Here is a 12,361-nt window from a genome sequence, read left to right as displayed (position 1 = left end):
TCAGAATGGACCATCCTGGATATATTCTATGATGGTTTATCTGAGCTATCAAAGATGTCACTGGACACTTCTGCAGGTGGATCCATTCACCTAAAGAAAACGCCTGCAGAAGCTCAAGAACTCATTAACATGGTTGCTAACAACCAGTTCATGTACACTTCTGAGAGGAATCCTGTGAACAATGGGACGCCTATGAAGAAGGGAGTTCTTGAAGTTGATACTCTGAATGCCATATTGGCTCAGAATAAAATATTGACTCAGCAAGTCAATATGATCTCTCAGAGTCTGCATGGAATGCAAGCTGCATCCAACAGTACTCAAGAGGCATCTTCTGAAGAAGAAGCTTATGATCCTAAGAACCCTGCAATAGCAGAGGTAAATTACTTAGGTGAACCTTATGGAAACACCTATAACTCAACATGGAGAAATCATCCAAATTTCTCATGGAAGGATCAAAAGCCCCAACAAGGCTTTAATAATGGTGGAAGAAACAGGTTTAACAATAATAAACCTTTTCCATCATCCACTCAGCAACAGACAGAGAACTCTGAACAAAATGCTTCTAATTTAGCAAATCTAGTCTCTGCTCTATCTAAGGCCACTGTGAGTTTCATGAATGAAACAAGGTCTTCCATTAGAAATTTGGAAGCACAAGTGGGCCAGCTGAGTAAAAGGATCACTGAAATCCCTCCTAGTACTCTCCCAAGCAATACAGAAGAGAATCCAAAAGGAGAGTGCAAGGCCATTGACATAAGCGCCATGGCCGAACCTGTGAGGAGAGGAGAGGACGTGAATCCCAAGGAGGAAGACCTCCTGGGACGTCCAGTGGTCAATAAGGAGCTTCCCTCTGAGGAACCAAAGGACTCTGAGGCTCATCTAGAGACCATAGAGATTCCATTGAACCTCCTTATACCCTTCATGAGCTCTGATGAGTATTCCTCTTCTGAAGAGAATGAGGATGTTACTGAAGAGCAAACTGCCAAGTTTTTTGGTGCAATCATGAAGCTGAATGCCAAATTATTTGGCATTGATACTTGGAAAGTTGAACCTCCCTTGTTCATCAATGAACTAAGTGATCTGGATCAACTGACATTGCCTCAGAAGAGACAGGATCCTGGAAAGTTCATATTACCTTGTACCATAGGCACCATGATCTTTAAAGCTCTGTGTGACCTTGGTTCAGGTATAAACCTCATGCCCCTCTCTGTAATAGAGAAACTGGGAATCTATGGGGTGCAAGCTGCTAAAATCTCACTAGAGATGGCAGAAAGCTCAAGAAAACAGGCTTATGGACAAGTAGAAGATGTATTAGTAAAGGTTGAGGGCCTTTACATACCTACTGATTTCATAGTCCTGGATACTGGAAAGGAAGAGGATGAATCCATCATCCTAGGAAGACCTTTCCTGGCCACAGCAAGAGCTGTGATTGATGTTGACAGAGGTGAAATATTCCTTCAATGGAATGAGGACTCCCTTGTGTTTAAAACTCAAGGATCTCCCTCTGCAACCATGGAGAGGAAGCAGAAAAAGCTTCTCTCCAAGCAGAGTCAACCAGAGCCCCCACAGTCAAACTCTAAGTTTGGTGTTGGGAGGCCACAACCAAACTCTAAGTTTGGTGTTGAACTCCCATATCCAAACTCTAAGTTTGGTGTTGGAGAGTTTCAACAAAGCTCTGCACATCTGTGAGGCTCCATGAGAGCCCACTGTCAAGCTATTGACATTAAAGAAGCGCTTGTTGGGAGGCAACCCAATGTTTATCTAATTCTTATTTTTATTGTTTTTCATGTTTTCTTAGGTTCATGATCATGTGGAGTCACAAAATAAATAGAAAAATTAAAAACGGAATAAAAAAAAAAAACAGCAGAAGAAAAATCACACCCTGGAGGAGCATCTGTCTGGCGTTCAACGCCAGAAATGGCACACAAATGGGCGTTGAACGCCCAAAATGGCCACCAACCTGGCGCTGAACGCCCAGAGTTGGGTACAAAGGCATTTTTATATGCCTAATGGGTGCAGGGATGTAATTCCTTGAACACCTCAGGATCTGTGGACCCCACAGGATCCACTCAGGATCTGTGGACCCCACAAGATCCACTCAGGATCTGTGGACCCCACAGGATCCCCACCTACCTCCACTCACTTCTTCTCACCACTCTCTTTCACATAACTCCATAAACACTCTTCCCCATCACCTCTTCACCACTCACATCCATCCACTCTTCCCCATAAACATACCTCATAAACTCCACCTACCTTCAAAATTCAAAACCAATTTCCCACCCAAACCCACCCATATGGCTGAACCTTAACCCCCCCTCCCTTCTCTATATAAAGACCTCCATTCTTCATCAAATTCACACAACACACCCCTCTACACTCCTCTTGGCCGAAACCACATCTCCCTCTCCCTCTCCATATTTCTTCTTCTTCTTCTTCTATTCTTTTGTTTATTGCTCAAGGGCGAGCAATATTCTAAGTTTGGTGTGGTAAAAGCATAAGCTTTTTGTTTTTCCATTACCATTGATGGCACCCAAGACCGGAGAATCCTCTAGAAGAGGGAAAGGGAAGATAAAAGCTTCCACATCCGAGTCATGGGAGATGGAAAGGTTCATCTCCAAAGCCCATCAAGACCACTTCTATGATGTTGTGGCCAAGAAGAAGGTGATCCCTGAGGTCCCTTTTAAACTCAAAAGAAATGAGTATCCGGAGATCCGACATGAAATTCAAAGAAGAGGTTGGGAAGTTCTAACAAATCCCATCCAACAAGTCAGCATCCTAATGGTTCAAGAGTTCTATGCCAATGCATGGATCACCAAGAACCATGATCAAAGTAAGAACCCGGATCCAAAGAACTATGTTACAATGGTTCGGGGGAAATACTTAGATTTTAGTCCGAAGAATGTGAGGTTGGCGTTCAACTTGCCATACATGGAAGAGAACGCACGCCCCTACACAAGGAGAGTCAACTTTGATCAAAGGTTGGACCAAGTCCTTATGGACATATGTGTAGAAGGATCTCAATGGAAGATTGACTCCAAAGGCAAGCCGGTTCAACTAAGAAGATTGGACCTCAAGCCTATAGCTAGAGGATGGTTGGAGTTTATTCAATGCTCAATCATTCCCACTAGCAACCGGTCTGAAGTTACTATAGATTGGGCCATCATGATCCATAGCATCATGATTGGAGAAGAGGTGGAAGTTCATGAGATTATACCTCAAGAACTCTACAAGGTGACTGACAAGTCCTCCACCATGGCAAGGTTAGCCTTTTCTCACCTCATTTGCCACCTATGCAATTCAGCTGGGATTGACATAGAGGGAGATATCCTCATTAAAGAGGAAAAGCCCATCACTAAGAAAAAGATGGAGCAAGCAAGAGAGCCCAGTCATGGAGCTCAAGAGGCACAAGAGGCTCATCACCATGAGATTCCGAAAATGCCTCAAATGCACTTTCCTCCACAAAACTATTGGGAGCAAATCAACACCTCCCTAGGAGAATTGAGTTCCAATATGGGACAACTAAGGGTGGAACATCAAGAGCACTCCATCATGCTTCATGAAATAAGAGAAGATCAAAAAGCAATGAGGGAGGAGCAACAAAGACAAGGAAGAGACATAGAAGAGCTCAAGGACATCATTGGTTCCTCAAGAAGGAAACGCCACCATCACTAAAGGTGGATTCATTCCTTGTTCTTCTTTCTTCTATTTTTCGTTTTCTATGTTATGTGCTTATCTATGTTTGTGTCTTAATTACATGATCATTAGTAGTTAGTAACTTTGTCTTAAAGTTATGAATGTCCTATGAATCCATCACCTCTCTTAAATGAAAAATGTTTTAATTCAAAAGAACAAGAAGTACATGAGTTTCGAATTTATCCTTGAACTTAGCTTAATTATATTGATGTGGTGACAATGCTTCTTGTTTTCTGAATGTATGCTTGAACAGTGCATATGTCTTTTGAAGTTGTTGTTTAAGAATGTTAAATATGTTGGCTCTTGAAAGAATGATGACTAGGAGACATGTTATTTGATAATCTGAAAAATCAAAAAAATGATTCTTGAAGCAAGAAAAAGCAGCAAAGAACAAAGCTTGCAAAAAAAAAAAAAAAGGGGCGAAAAAAAATATAGAAAAAAAAATATAGAAAGAAAAAGAAAAAGCAAGCAGAAAAAGCCAATAACCCTTAAAACCAAAAGGCAAGGGCAAATAAAAAGGATCCCAAGGCTTTGAGCATCAGTGGATAGGAGGGCCTAAAGGAATAAAATCCTGGTCTAAGCGGCTAAACCAAGCTGTCCCTAACCATGTGCTTGTGGCGTGTAGGTGTCAAGTGAAAACTTGAGACTGAGCGGTTAAAGTCAAGGTCCAAAGCAAAAAAAAAGAGTGTGCTTAAGAACCCTGGACACCTCTAATTGGGGACTTTAGCAAAGCTGAGTCACAATCTGAAAAGGTTCACCCAATTATGTGTCTGTGGCATTTATGTATCCGGTGGTAATACTGGAAAACAAAGTGCTTAGGGCCACGGCCAAGACTCATAAAGAAGCTGTGTTCAAGAATCATCATACTGAACTAGGAGAGTCAATAACACTATTCGAAATCTGAAGTTCCTATAGATGCCAATCATTCTAAACTTCAATGGATAAAGTGAGATGCCAAAACTATTCAAGAGGCAAAAAGCTATAAGTCCCGCTCATATGATTGGAGCTATGTTTCATTGATAGTTTGGAATTTATAGTATATTCTCTTCTTTTCATCCTATTTGATTTTCAGTTGCTTGGGGACAAGCAACAATTTAAGTTTGGTGTTGTGATGAGCGGATAATTTATACGCTTTTTGGCATTGTTTTTAGTATGTTTTTAGTAGGATCTAGTTACTTTTAGGGATGTTTTCATTAGTTTTTATGTTAAATTCACATTTCTGGACTTTACTATGAGTTTGTGTGTTTTTCTGTGATTTCAGGTATTTTCTGGCTGAAATTGAGGGACTTGAGCAAAAATCATATTCAGAGGTTGAAAAAGGACTGCTGATGCTGTTGGATTCTGACCTCCCTGCACTCAAAGTGGATTTTCTGGAGCTACAGAACTCGAAATGGCGCGCTTCTAATTGCGTTGGAAAGTAGACATCCAGGGCTTTCCAGAAATATATAATAGTCTATACTTTGGCCAAGAATTAACGACGTAAACTGGCGTTCAACGCCAGCTTTCTACCCAAATCTGGCGTCCAGCGCCAGAAAAGGAGCCAAAACCAGAGTTGAATGCCCAAATTGGCACAAAAGCTGGCGTTCAACTCCACAAAAGGCCTCTGCACGTGGAACACTTAAGCTCAGCCCAAACACACACCAAGTGGGCCCCGGAAGTGGATTTATGCATCAATTACTTACTCATGTAAACCCTAGTAGCTAGTTTATTATAAATAGGACCTCTTACTATTGTATTAGGCATCTTTGGATTACCTTATGATCCTTTGATCACGTTTTAGGGGGCTGGCCATCTCGGCCATGCTTGGACCTTCACTTATGTATTTTCAACGGTAGAGTTTCTACACTCCATAGATTAAGGTGTGGAGCTCTGCTGTTCCTCAAAGATTAATGCAAAGTACTACTGTTTTCTATTCAATTCTTCTTATTTCTCTTCTAAGATATCCATTCGCACCCAAGAACGTGATGAAGGTGATGATTATGTGTGACGCTCATCATCCTTCTCCCTTATGAACGCGTGCCTGACAAACACTTCCGTTCTACATGAAATAAACTAGAATGAATATCTCTTAGATCTCCTAACCAGAATCTTCGTGGCGTAAGCTAGAATGATGGCGGCATTCAAGAGAATCCGGAAAGTCTAAACCTTGTCTGTGGTATTCCGAGTAGGATTCAATGATTGAATGACTGTGACGAGCTCCGAACTCGCGATTGCAGGGCGTTAGTGACAGACGCAAAAGGATAGTAAATCCTATTCCAGCGTGATCGAGAACCGACAGATGAATAGCCGTGCCATGACAGGGTGCGTGAGCATATTATTCACTGAGAGGATAAGATGAAGCCATTGACAAGGGTGATGCCTCCAGACGATTAGCCGTGCCGTGACAGGGCATTGGATCATTTTCCCGAGAGATGACCGAAAGTAGCCATTGACAGTGGTGACGTATCACATAAAGCCAGCCATGGAAAGGAGTAAGACTGATTAGATGAAGATAGCAGGAAAGCAGAGGTTTAGAGGAACGAAAAGCATCTCCATTCGCTTATCTGAAATTCCTACCAATGAATTACATAAGTACCTCTATCCCTAATCTTTTAATTATTATTCGAAAACACCATTATCACTTTATATCTGCCTGACTGAGATTTACAAGGTGACCATAGCTTGCTTCATACCAACAATCTCCGTGGGATTCGACCCTTACTCACGTAAGGTATTACTTGGACGACCCAGTGCACTTGCTGGTTAGTTGTATCGAAGTTGTGACAATTATGAATTAAGATCAGAGCACCAAGCTTTGGAGCCATTACCAGGATTTGTTCGAGCCTGGAGATCACAATTTTGTGCACCACTTCGCCAAAGAGATCGGTAGAAACATTGAGGTCTACGTTGACGATATGGTCACCAAGACAAAGATCGGCAACAATCACCTTGACGACCTCGCAGAAATCTTCGGTCAACTAAGAAAATACAACATGCGGTTAAATCCCGAGAAGTGCGCATTCAGCGTCCAGAGTGGCAAATTCCTTGGCTTCATGCTCACAAGCCGAGGTATCGAGGCGAATCCAGAAAAATGCCGAGCTGTTTTAGACATGACAAGCCCACAAACCATCAAAGAAGTCCATCGATTAACTGGGAGACTTGCTGCACTCTCTAGATTTTTACCCTGCCTAGCTTCTAGATCTTTATGTTTTTTCCAAACTTTAAAAAAGAAAAAAGCTTTTCGTTGGACTGATGACTGCGAACAAGCATTCCAAGTTATTAAAGAAAATCTTTCAAAATCACCAATCTTACAAACTCCCAGGGGGAACCATTATTATTATATTTATCTATCACTAAATGGGCTATAAGCTCTGCTCTTGTTGCAGAAAGGGAAAAGAAGCAGTTCCCGATCTATTTTACTAGCAAAACATTACAGAATGCCGAGCTTCGATATCTGAGCATTGAGAAGCTGGCCCTAGCCCTTGTCTTCTCGGCCAGAAGACTCCGACCATATTTTCAAAGCCATGAAATCCATGTTCGGATAGATCATCCTTTGCGACAAGTCCTTCAGAAACTTGAGCTGGCTGGCCGACTAGTAAAATTGTCATTGGAGATATCAGAATTTGATATCAAGTACGAAGGCCGAACATCTATCAAGTCCCAATTCTCGGCCGACTTCATCCCTGAGTTTTCAGTACCAGACACAACCGAAGACTACATCGAATGGTCTTTATACGTCGATGGGTCCTCCAACCCACAAGGATGTGGAGTAGGTATCATACTTGATGATAGCCACGACAACATCATCGAACATTTCCTCAATTTTTCATTTAAAGCAAGCAACAATCAAAGTGAGTATGAATCCCTAATTGTCGGCCTTAGACTCGCTGCCGACCTAAACATCACCGAACTTAAGGTATACTGCGATTCCTTACTCATCGTCCAACAGGTAAACAACTTATACCAAGTAAAAGACCATTTGCTTTCTAAATACCTTGACATTGTACAAAATTTACTTTCAAAATTTTCCAAATATGAAATACAGCACATACCTAGGGAGAGTAATGGCCGAGCTGACATTCTGTCTAAACTCGCCAGTACTCAACCAAACGGGTTATCCCTTTATCAGTCAACATTGCTTAAGCCAAGCATTGAACTCACAGAAATCTTAAGTGTAACACAGGAATTAGATTGGAGATCTCCATACATAGACTATCATAGGACAGGAATCTTGCCAGACGATGTCCAAAATGTCCGACACTTTTGCCAACAAGCATCCTTTTTTAAAATTTATAACAACTGCCTATATAGATGAGGATTCTCTTGTCTGTTACTAAAATGTCTTTGCAGAACGGAAGCCGAGCTTGCACTTCCTGAGGCACATGAAGGGATCTGTGGTACAAACCTCAGAGCCCAAAGTCTGTCTTCAAAAATCTTCAGAGCTGGATTATACTAGCCGACAATACGACAGGATTTCCAAGCAAAAGTTAAAAGTTGTAACAACTACCAAAAACACAGTCCGATCACACATCTCCCGGCCGAACTCCTACACTGTTCCGAGGTAAGTTGGCCGTTCAACCAATGGGGCATAGATATCCTCGGCCCTTTTCCCACAGCAGCAGGACAGGTAAAATTTCTTGTTGTAGCAATTGATTATTTTTCCAAATGGATAGAGGCACAGCCCGTAGCCAAGATCACATCACAACAAATGCTTTCTTTTGTTTGGAAATATATTATTTGTCAATTCGGCATCCCTCGCCAGTTTGCCGATAAAAAATTCACATCATTTTTGCAGGAACTAAAAATCAAACAACATTTCTCGTTAGTAGAGCACCCACAAACAAACGGCTTAGCAGAAGCTGAAAATAAAGTAATACTACACGCACTAAGAAAGAAACTGGATGATGCAAAAGGCCTCTGGGCCGAGCTTATCCCAGAGATCATATGGGGATACAACACCACAATTCACTCAACCACAAAGGAAACACCCTTCCGGTTAGTCTACGGTTCAGACGCAATGATACCACTGGAGATCTCCTAATGCTCACTGCACACTGAAATGGCCGACCAAACTACAAAAGACATAGCTCGGAAATCCGAACTTGACCTCGTAGAAGAACTCAGATTGTCCACAGCAGTCAAACATCTGGCCATGCAACAGCACATAGCCCGAAGATATAACCAAAGACTTCACCCAAGGTCTTTCCAAGTAAACGGCCTTGTGCTCAGGAAAATAGAACAAGCTAGAAGACCTTCAACCCATGGCAAACTAGCAGCTAATTGGGAAGGCCCTTACCGAGTCACAAAAGTCATCGGCAATGGAGCTTACCGATTACAAACCTTAAAGGGTAAAGATCTCCCTAACACTTGGAATGTATCATCTTTAAAGCTATATTACAATTAAAACCAGGGATAGGCAAGTACTCTTTTTCCTACTACCAAGATTTTTTTCCAAAAAGGATTTTGCTTGGAGAGGTTTTAACGAGGCTAGCCTACCTGGGCCTTTGAAATCAAAGGTTTTACAAAAAATAAATTTATTATCCAATCAATACTCTTTGCATTTCATACTTCTCATTTATTTGATATTTATACCACCGATCTATACTCCGAACCGACCATTCGGCAACAATCAGTCCAAATAGCCGAACTCTAATCTAACTCTGACCATTCGGATACTATCAATCAAACGAATTACCGATCTATATTCTGAACCCAATCATTCAGATTCTATCCTTCAAACAACTAACCGATCTAACTCGGAATCCGATCAATCAGACTCTATCAGTCAAACAAGCCAAACTTACTCCGAAACCGATCATTCGGAACCTCTCAGTCAAACTAAATATCCGATTTTACTCCAAAACTGATCATTCGGAATCTCTCAGTCAAAATAAATAGCCGATCTTACTTCCGAATCCGACTATTCGAAATTAATTAGTCAAATAGATTGCCGATCTTCATCCAGAATAAATCAAAATGGATCAAACAATGGCCGATTGATGAGCGGATAATTTATACACTTTTTGGCATTGTTTTTAGTATGTTTTTAGTAGAATCTAGTTACTTTTAGGGATGTTTTCATTAGTTTTTATGTTAAATTCACATTTCTGGACTTTACTATGAGTTTGTGTGTTTTTTTATGATTTCAGGTATTTTCTGGCTGAAATTGAGGGACTTGAGCAAAAATCAGATTCAGAGGTTGAAGAAGGATTGCTGATGCTGTTAGATTTTGACCTCCCTGCACTCAAAGTGGATTTTCTGGAGCTACAGAACTCAAAATGGCGTGCTTCCAATTGTGTTGGAAAGTAGACATCCAGGGCTTTCCAGAAATATATAATAGGCTATACTTTGGCCGAGTTTAGATGACATAAAAGGGTGTTGAACGCCAGTTCTACGCTGCTGTCTGGAGTTAAACGCCAGAAACACGTCACAAGCCAGAGTTGAACGCCAGAAATACGTTACAAACTGGCGTTCAACTCCAAGATTGACCTCTACACGTGTAACATTCAAGCTCAGCCCAAGCACACACCAAGTGGGCCCCGGAAGTGGATTTATGCATCAATTACTTACTTCTGTAAACCCTAGTAACTAGTTTAGTATAAATAGGACTTTTTATTATTGTATTAGCAATCTTTGATCAGTTTTATGCTATCTTAGACTTTCATGGGGGCTGGCCATTCGGCTATGCCTGAATCATTATCACTTATGTATTTTCATACGGTAGAGTTTCTGCACTCCATAGATTAAGGTGTGGAGCTCTGTTGTTCCTCAAAGATTAATGCAAAGTACTACTGTCTTTCTATTCAATTCAACTTATTCCGCTTCTAAGATATTCATTCGCACTTCAACCTGAATGTGATGAAAGTGACAATCATCATCATTCCCCCACGAACGCGTGCCTGACAACCACTTCCGTTCCACCTTAGATTGAATGAGTATCTCTTGGATCTCTTAATCAGAATCTCCGTGGTATAAGCTAGATTGATGGCGGCATTCATGAGAGTCCGGAAAGTCTAAACCTTGTCTGTGGTATTCCGAGTAGGACTCTGGGATTGAATGATTGTGATGAACTTCAAACTCGCGAGTGCTGGGCGTAGTGACAGACGCAAAAGGAGGGTGAATCCTATTCCAGTATGATCGAGAACCTCAGATGATTAGTCGTGTTGTGACAGAGCATTTGGACCATTTTCACAAGAGGATGGGATGCAGCCATTGACAAGGGTGATGCCTCCAGACGATTAGCCATGCAGTGACAGCGCATCGGACCATTTTCCAGAGAGGATAAAAAGTATCCATTGACAACGGTGATGTCCTTACATAAAGCCAGCCATGGAAAGGAGTAAGACTGATTGGATGAAGACAGCAGGAAAGCAGAGGTTCAGAGGAACGAAAGCATCTCTATACACTTATCTGAAATTCTCACCAATGATATACATAAGTGTTTCTATCCTTATTTTCTATCTATTTATTATTTATGTTCAAAAACTCCATAACTATTTTATATCCGCCTGACTGAGATTTACAAGGTGGCCATAGCTTGCTTCATACCAACAATCTCCGTGGGATCGACCCTTACTCACGTAAGGTTTATTACTTGGACGACCCAGTGCACTTGCTGGTTAGTTGTATCGAAGTTGTGAATGAAAAACGATTTATTAAGACGTGCGTACAGAGTTTCTGGCGCCGTTGCCTGAGATCACAATTTCGTGCACCAAGTTTTTGGCACCGTTGCCGGAGATTGTTCGAGTTTGAACAACTGACGGTTCATCTTGTTGCTCAGATTAGGTAATTTTCTTTTTGTTTTATTTTCAAAAATTTTTTTAAAAAAATGTTTTAAAAATTTCTCCTTTGTTTTTGAAAAAATTTTTAAAATAAAAATGTTTTCAAAAATATTTTTTTCTTTAGAATTTTTAAGAATGAATTCTAGTGTTTCATGAAGCATGTTGAAGCCTGGCTGGTTGTAAAGCCATGTCTAATTCTTTTGGATAGGGAATGTCAGGCGTGTCATGTCTGAGTTACATACTAAAGCTTGGCTGGCTATTAAGCCATGCCTGACCCTTTGATTGGAGCTTTAGACTAAAGAGTATAAGATTCCTGGAATTCATATTAAAAATTTTAGAATCCTTATTTTTCTTTTTCAAATAATTTTCGAAAAAAAATACAAAAAAATTAGAAAATCATAAAAATCAAAAAATATTTTTGTGTTTCTTGTTTGAGTCTTGAGTCAAGTTGAAAGTTTGGTGTCAATTGCATATTCATCTTGCATTTTTCGAAAAAAATTCATGCATTCATAGAGTTCTTCATGATCTTCAAGTTGTTGTTGGTAAGTCTTCTTGTTTGATCTTGATGTTTTCTTGTTTTGCATCTTTTCTTATTTTACATGTGCATTTTTGCATCCATAGAGTCTAAACATGAAAGATTTCTAAGTTTGGTGTCTTGCATGTTTTCTTTGCATAAAAATTTTTTTCAAAAACATGTTCTTGATGTTCATCTTGACATTCAAAGTGTTCTTGGTGTTCATCTTGACATTCATAGTGTTCTTGCATTCATCACATACTTTGATCCAAAATTTTCATGCATTGAGTCTTTTTCATGTTTTTCTCTCTCATCATTAAAAATTCAAAAATAAAAAAAATATCTTCCCCTTTTTTCTCTCTTAAAATTTCGAAAATTAGATTTGACTTTTTTT

The 12,361-nt window shown here is 40.4% G+C and overlaps 1 protein-coding gene across 1 annotated transcript; it reads left to right on the top strand.

Annotated features, from left to right (window-relative positions):
• The first annotated feature begins 6,587 nt into the window (after positions 1-6,587).
• On the top strand, positions 6,588-8,713 carry LOC148550743 (uncharacterized). The gene is made up of 4 exons (XM_088494606.1): positions 6,588-6,741; positions 7,059-7,621; positions 7,718-7,846; positions 8,468-8,713. Exons 1-4 carry the CDS (start codon positions 6,588-6,590, stop codon positions 8,711-8,713), a joined length of 1,092 nt encoding a protein of 363 aa, XP_088350732.1.
• Positions 8,714-12,361: the final 3,648 nt, after the last annotated feature.

Source organism: Arachis ipaensis, chromosome B7, assembly GCF_059453495.1.
Source record: "Arachis ipaensis isolate K30076 ecotype BB chromosome B7, ASM5945349v1, whole genome shotgun sequence".
NCBI lineage: Eukaryota > Viridiplantae > Streptophyta > Magnoliopsida > Fabales > Fabaceae > Arachis > Arachis ipaensis.
The sequence above is the reverse complement of the archived record's forward strand: the minus strand, read 5'-3'. Positions and strand labels throughout refer to the sequence as shown.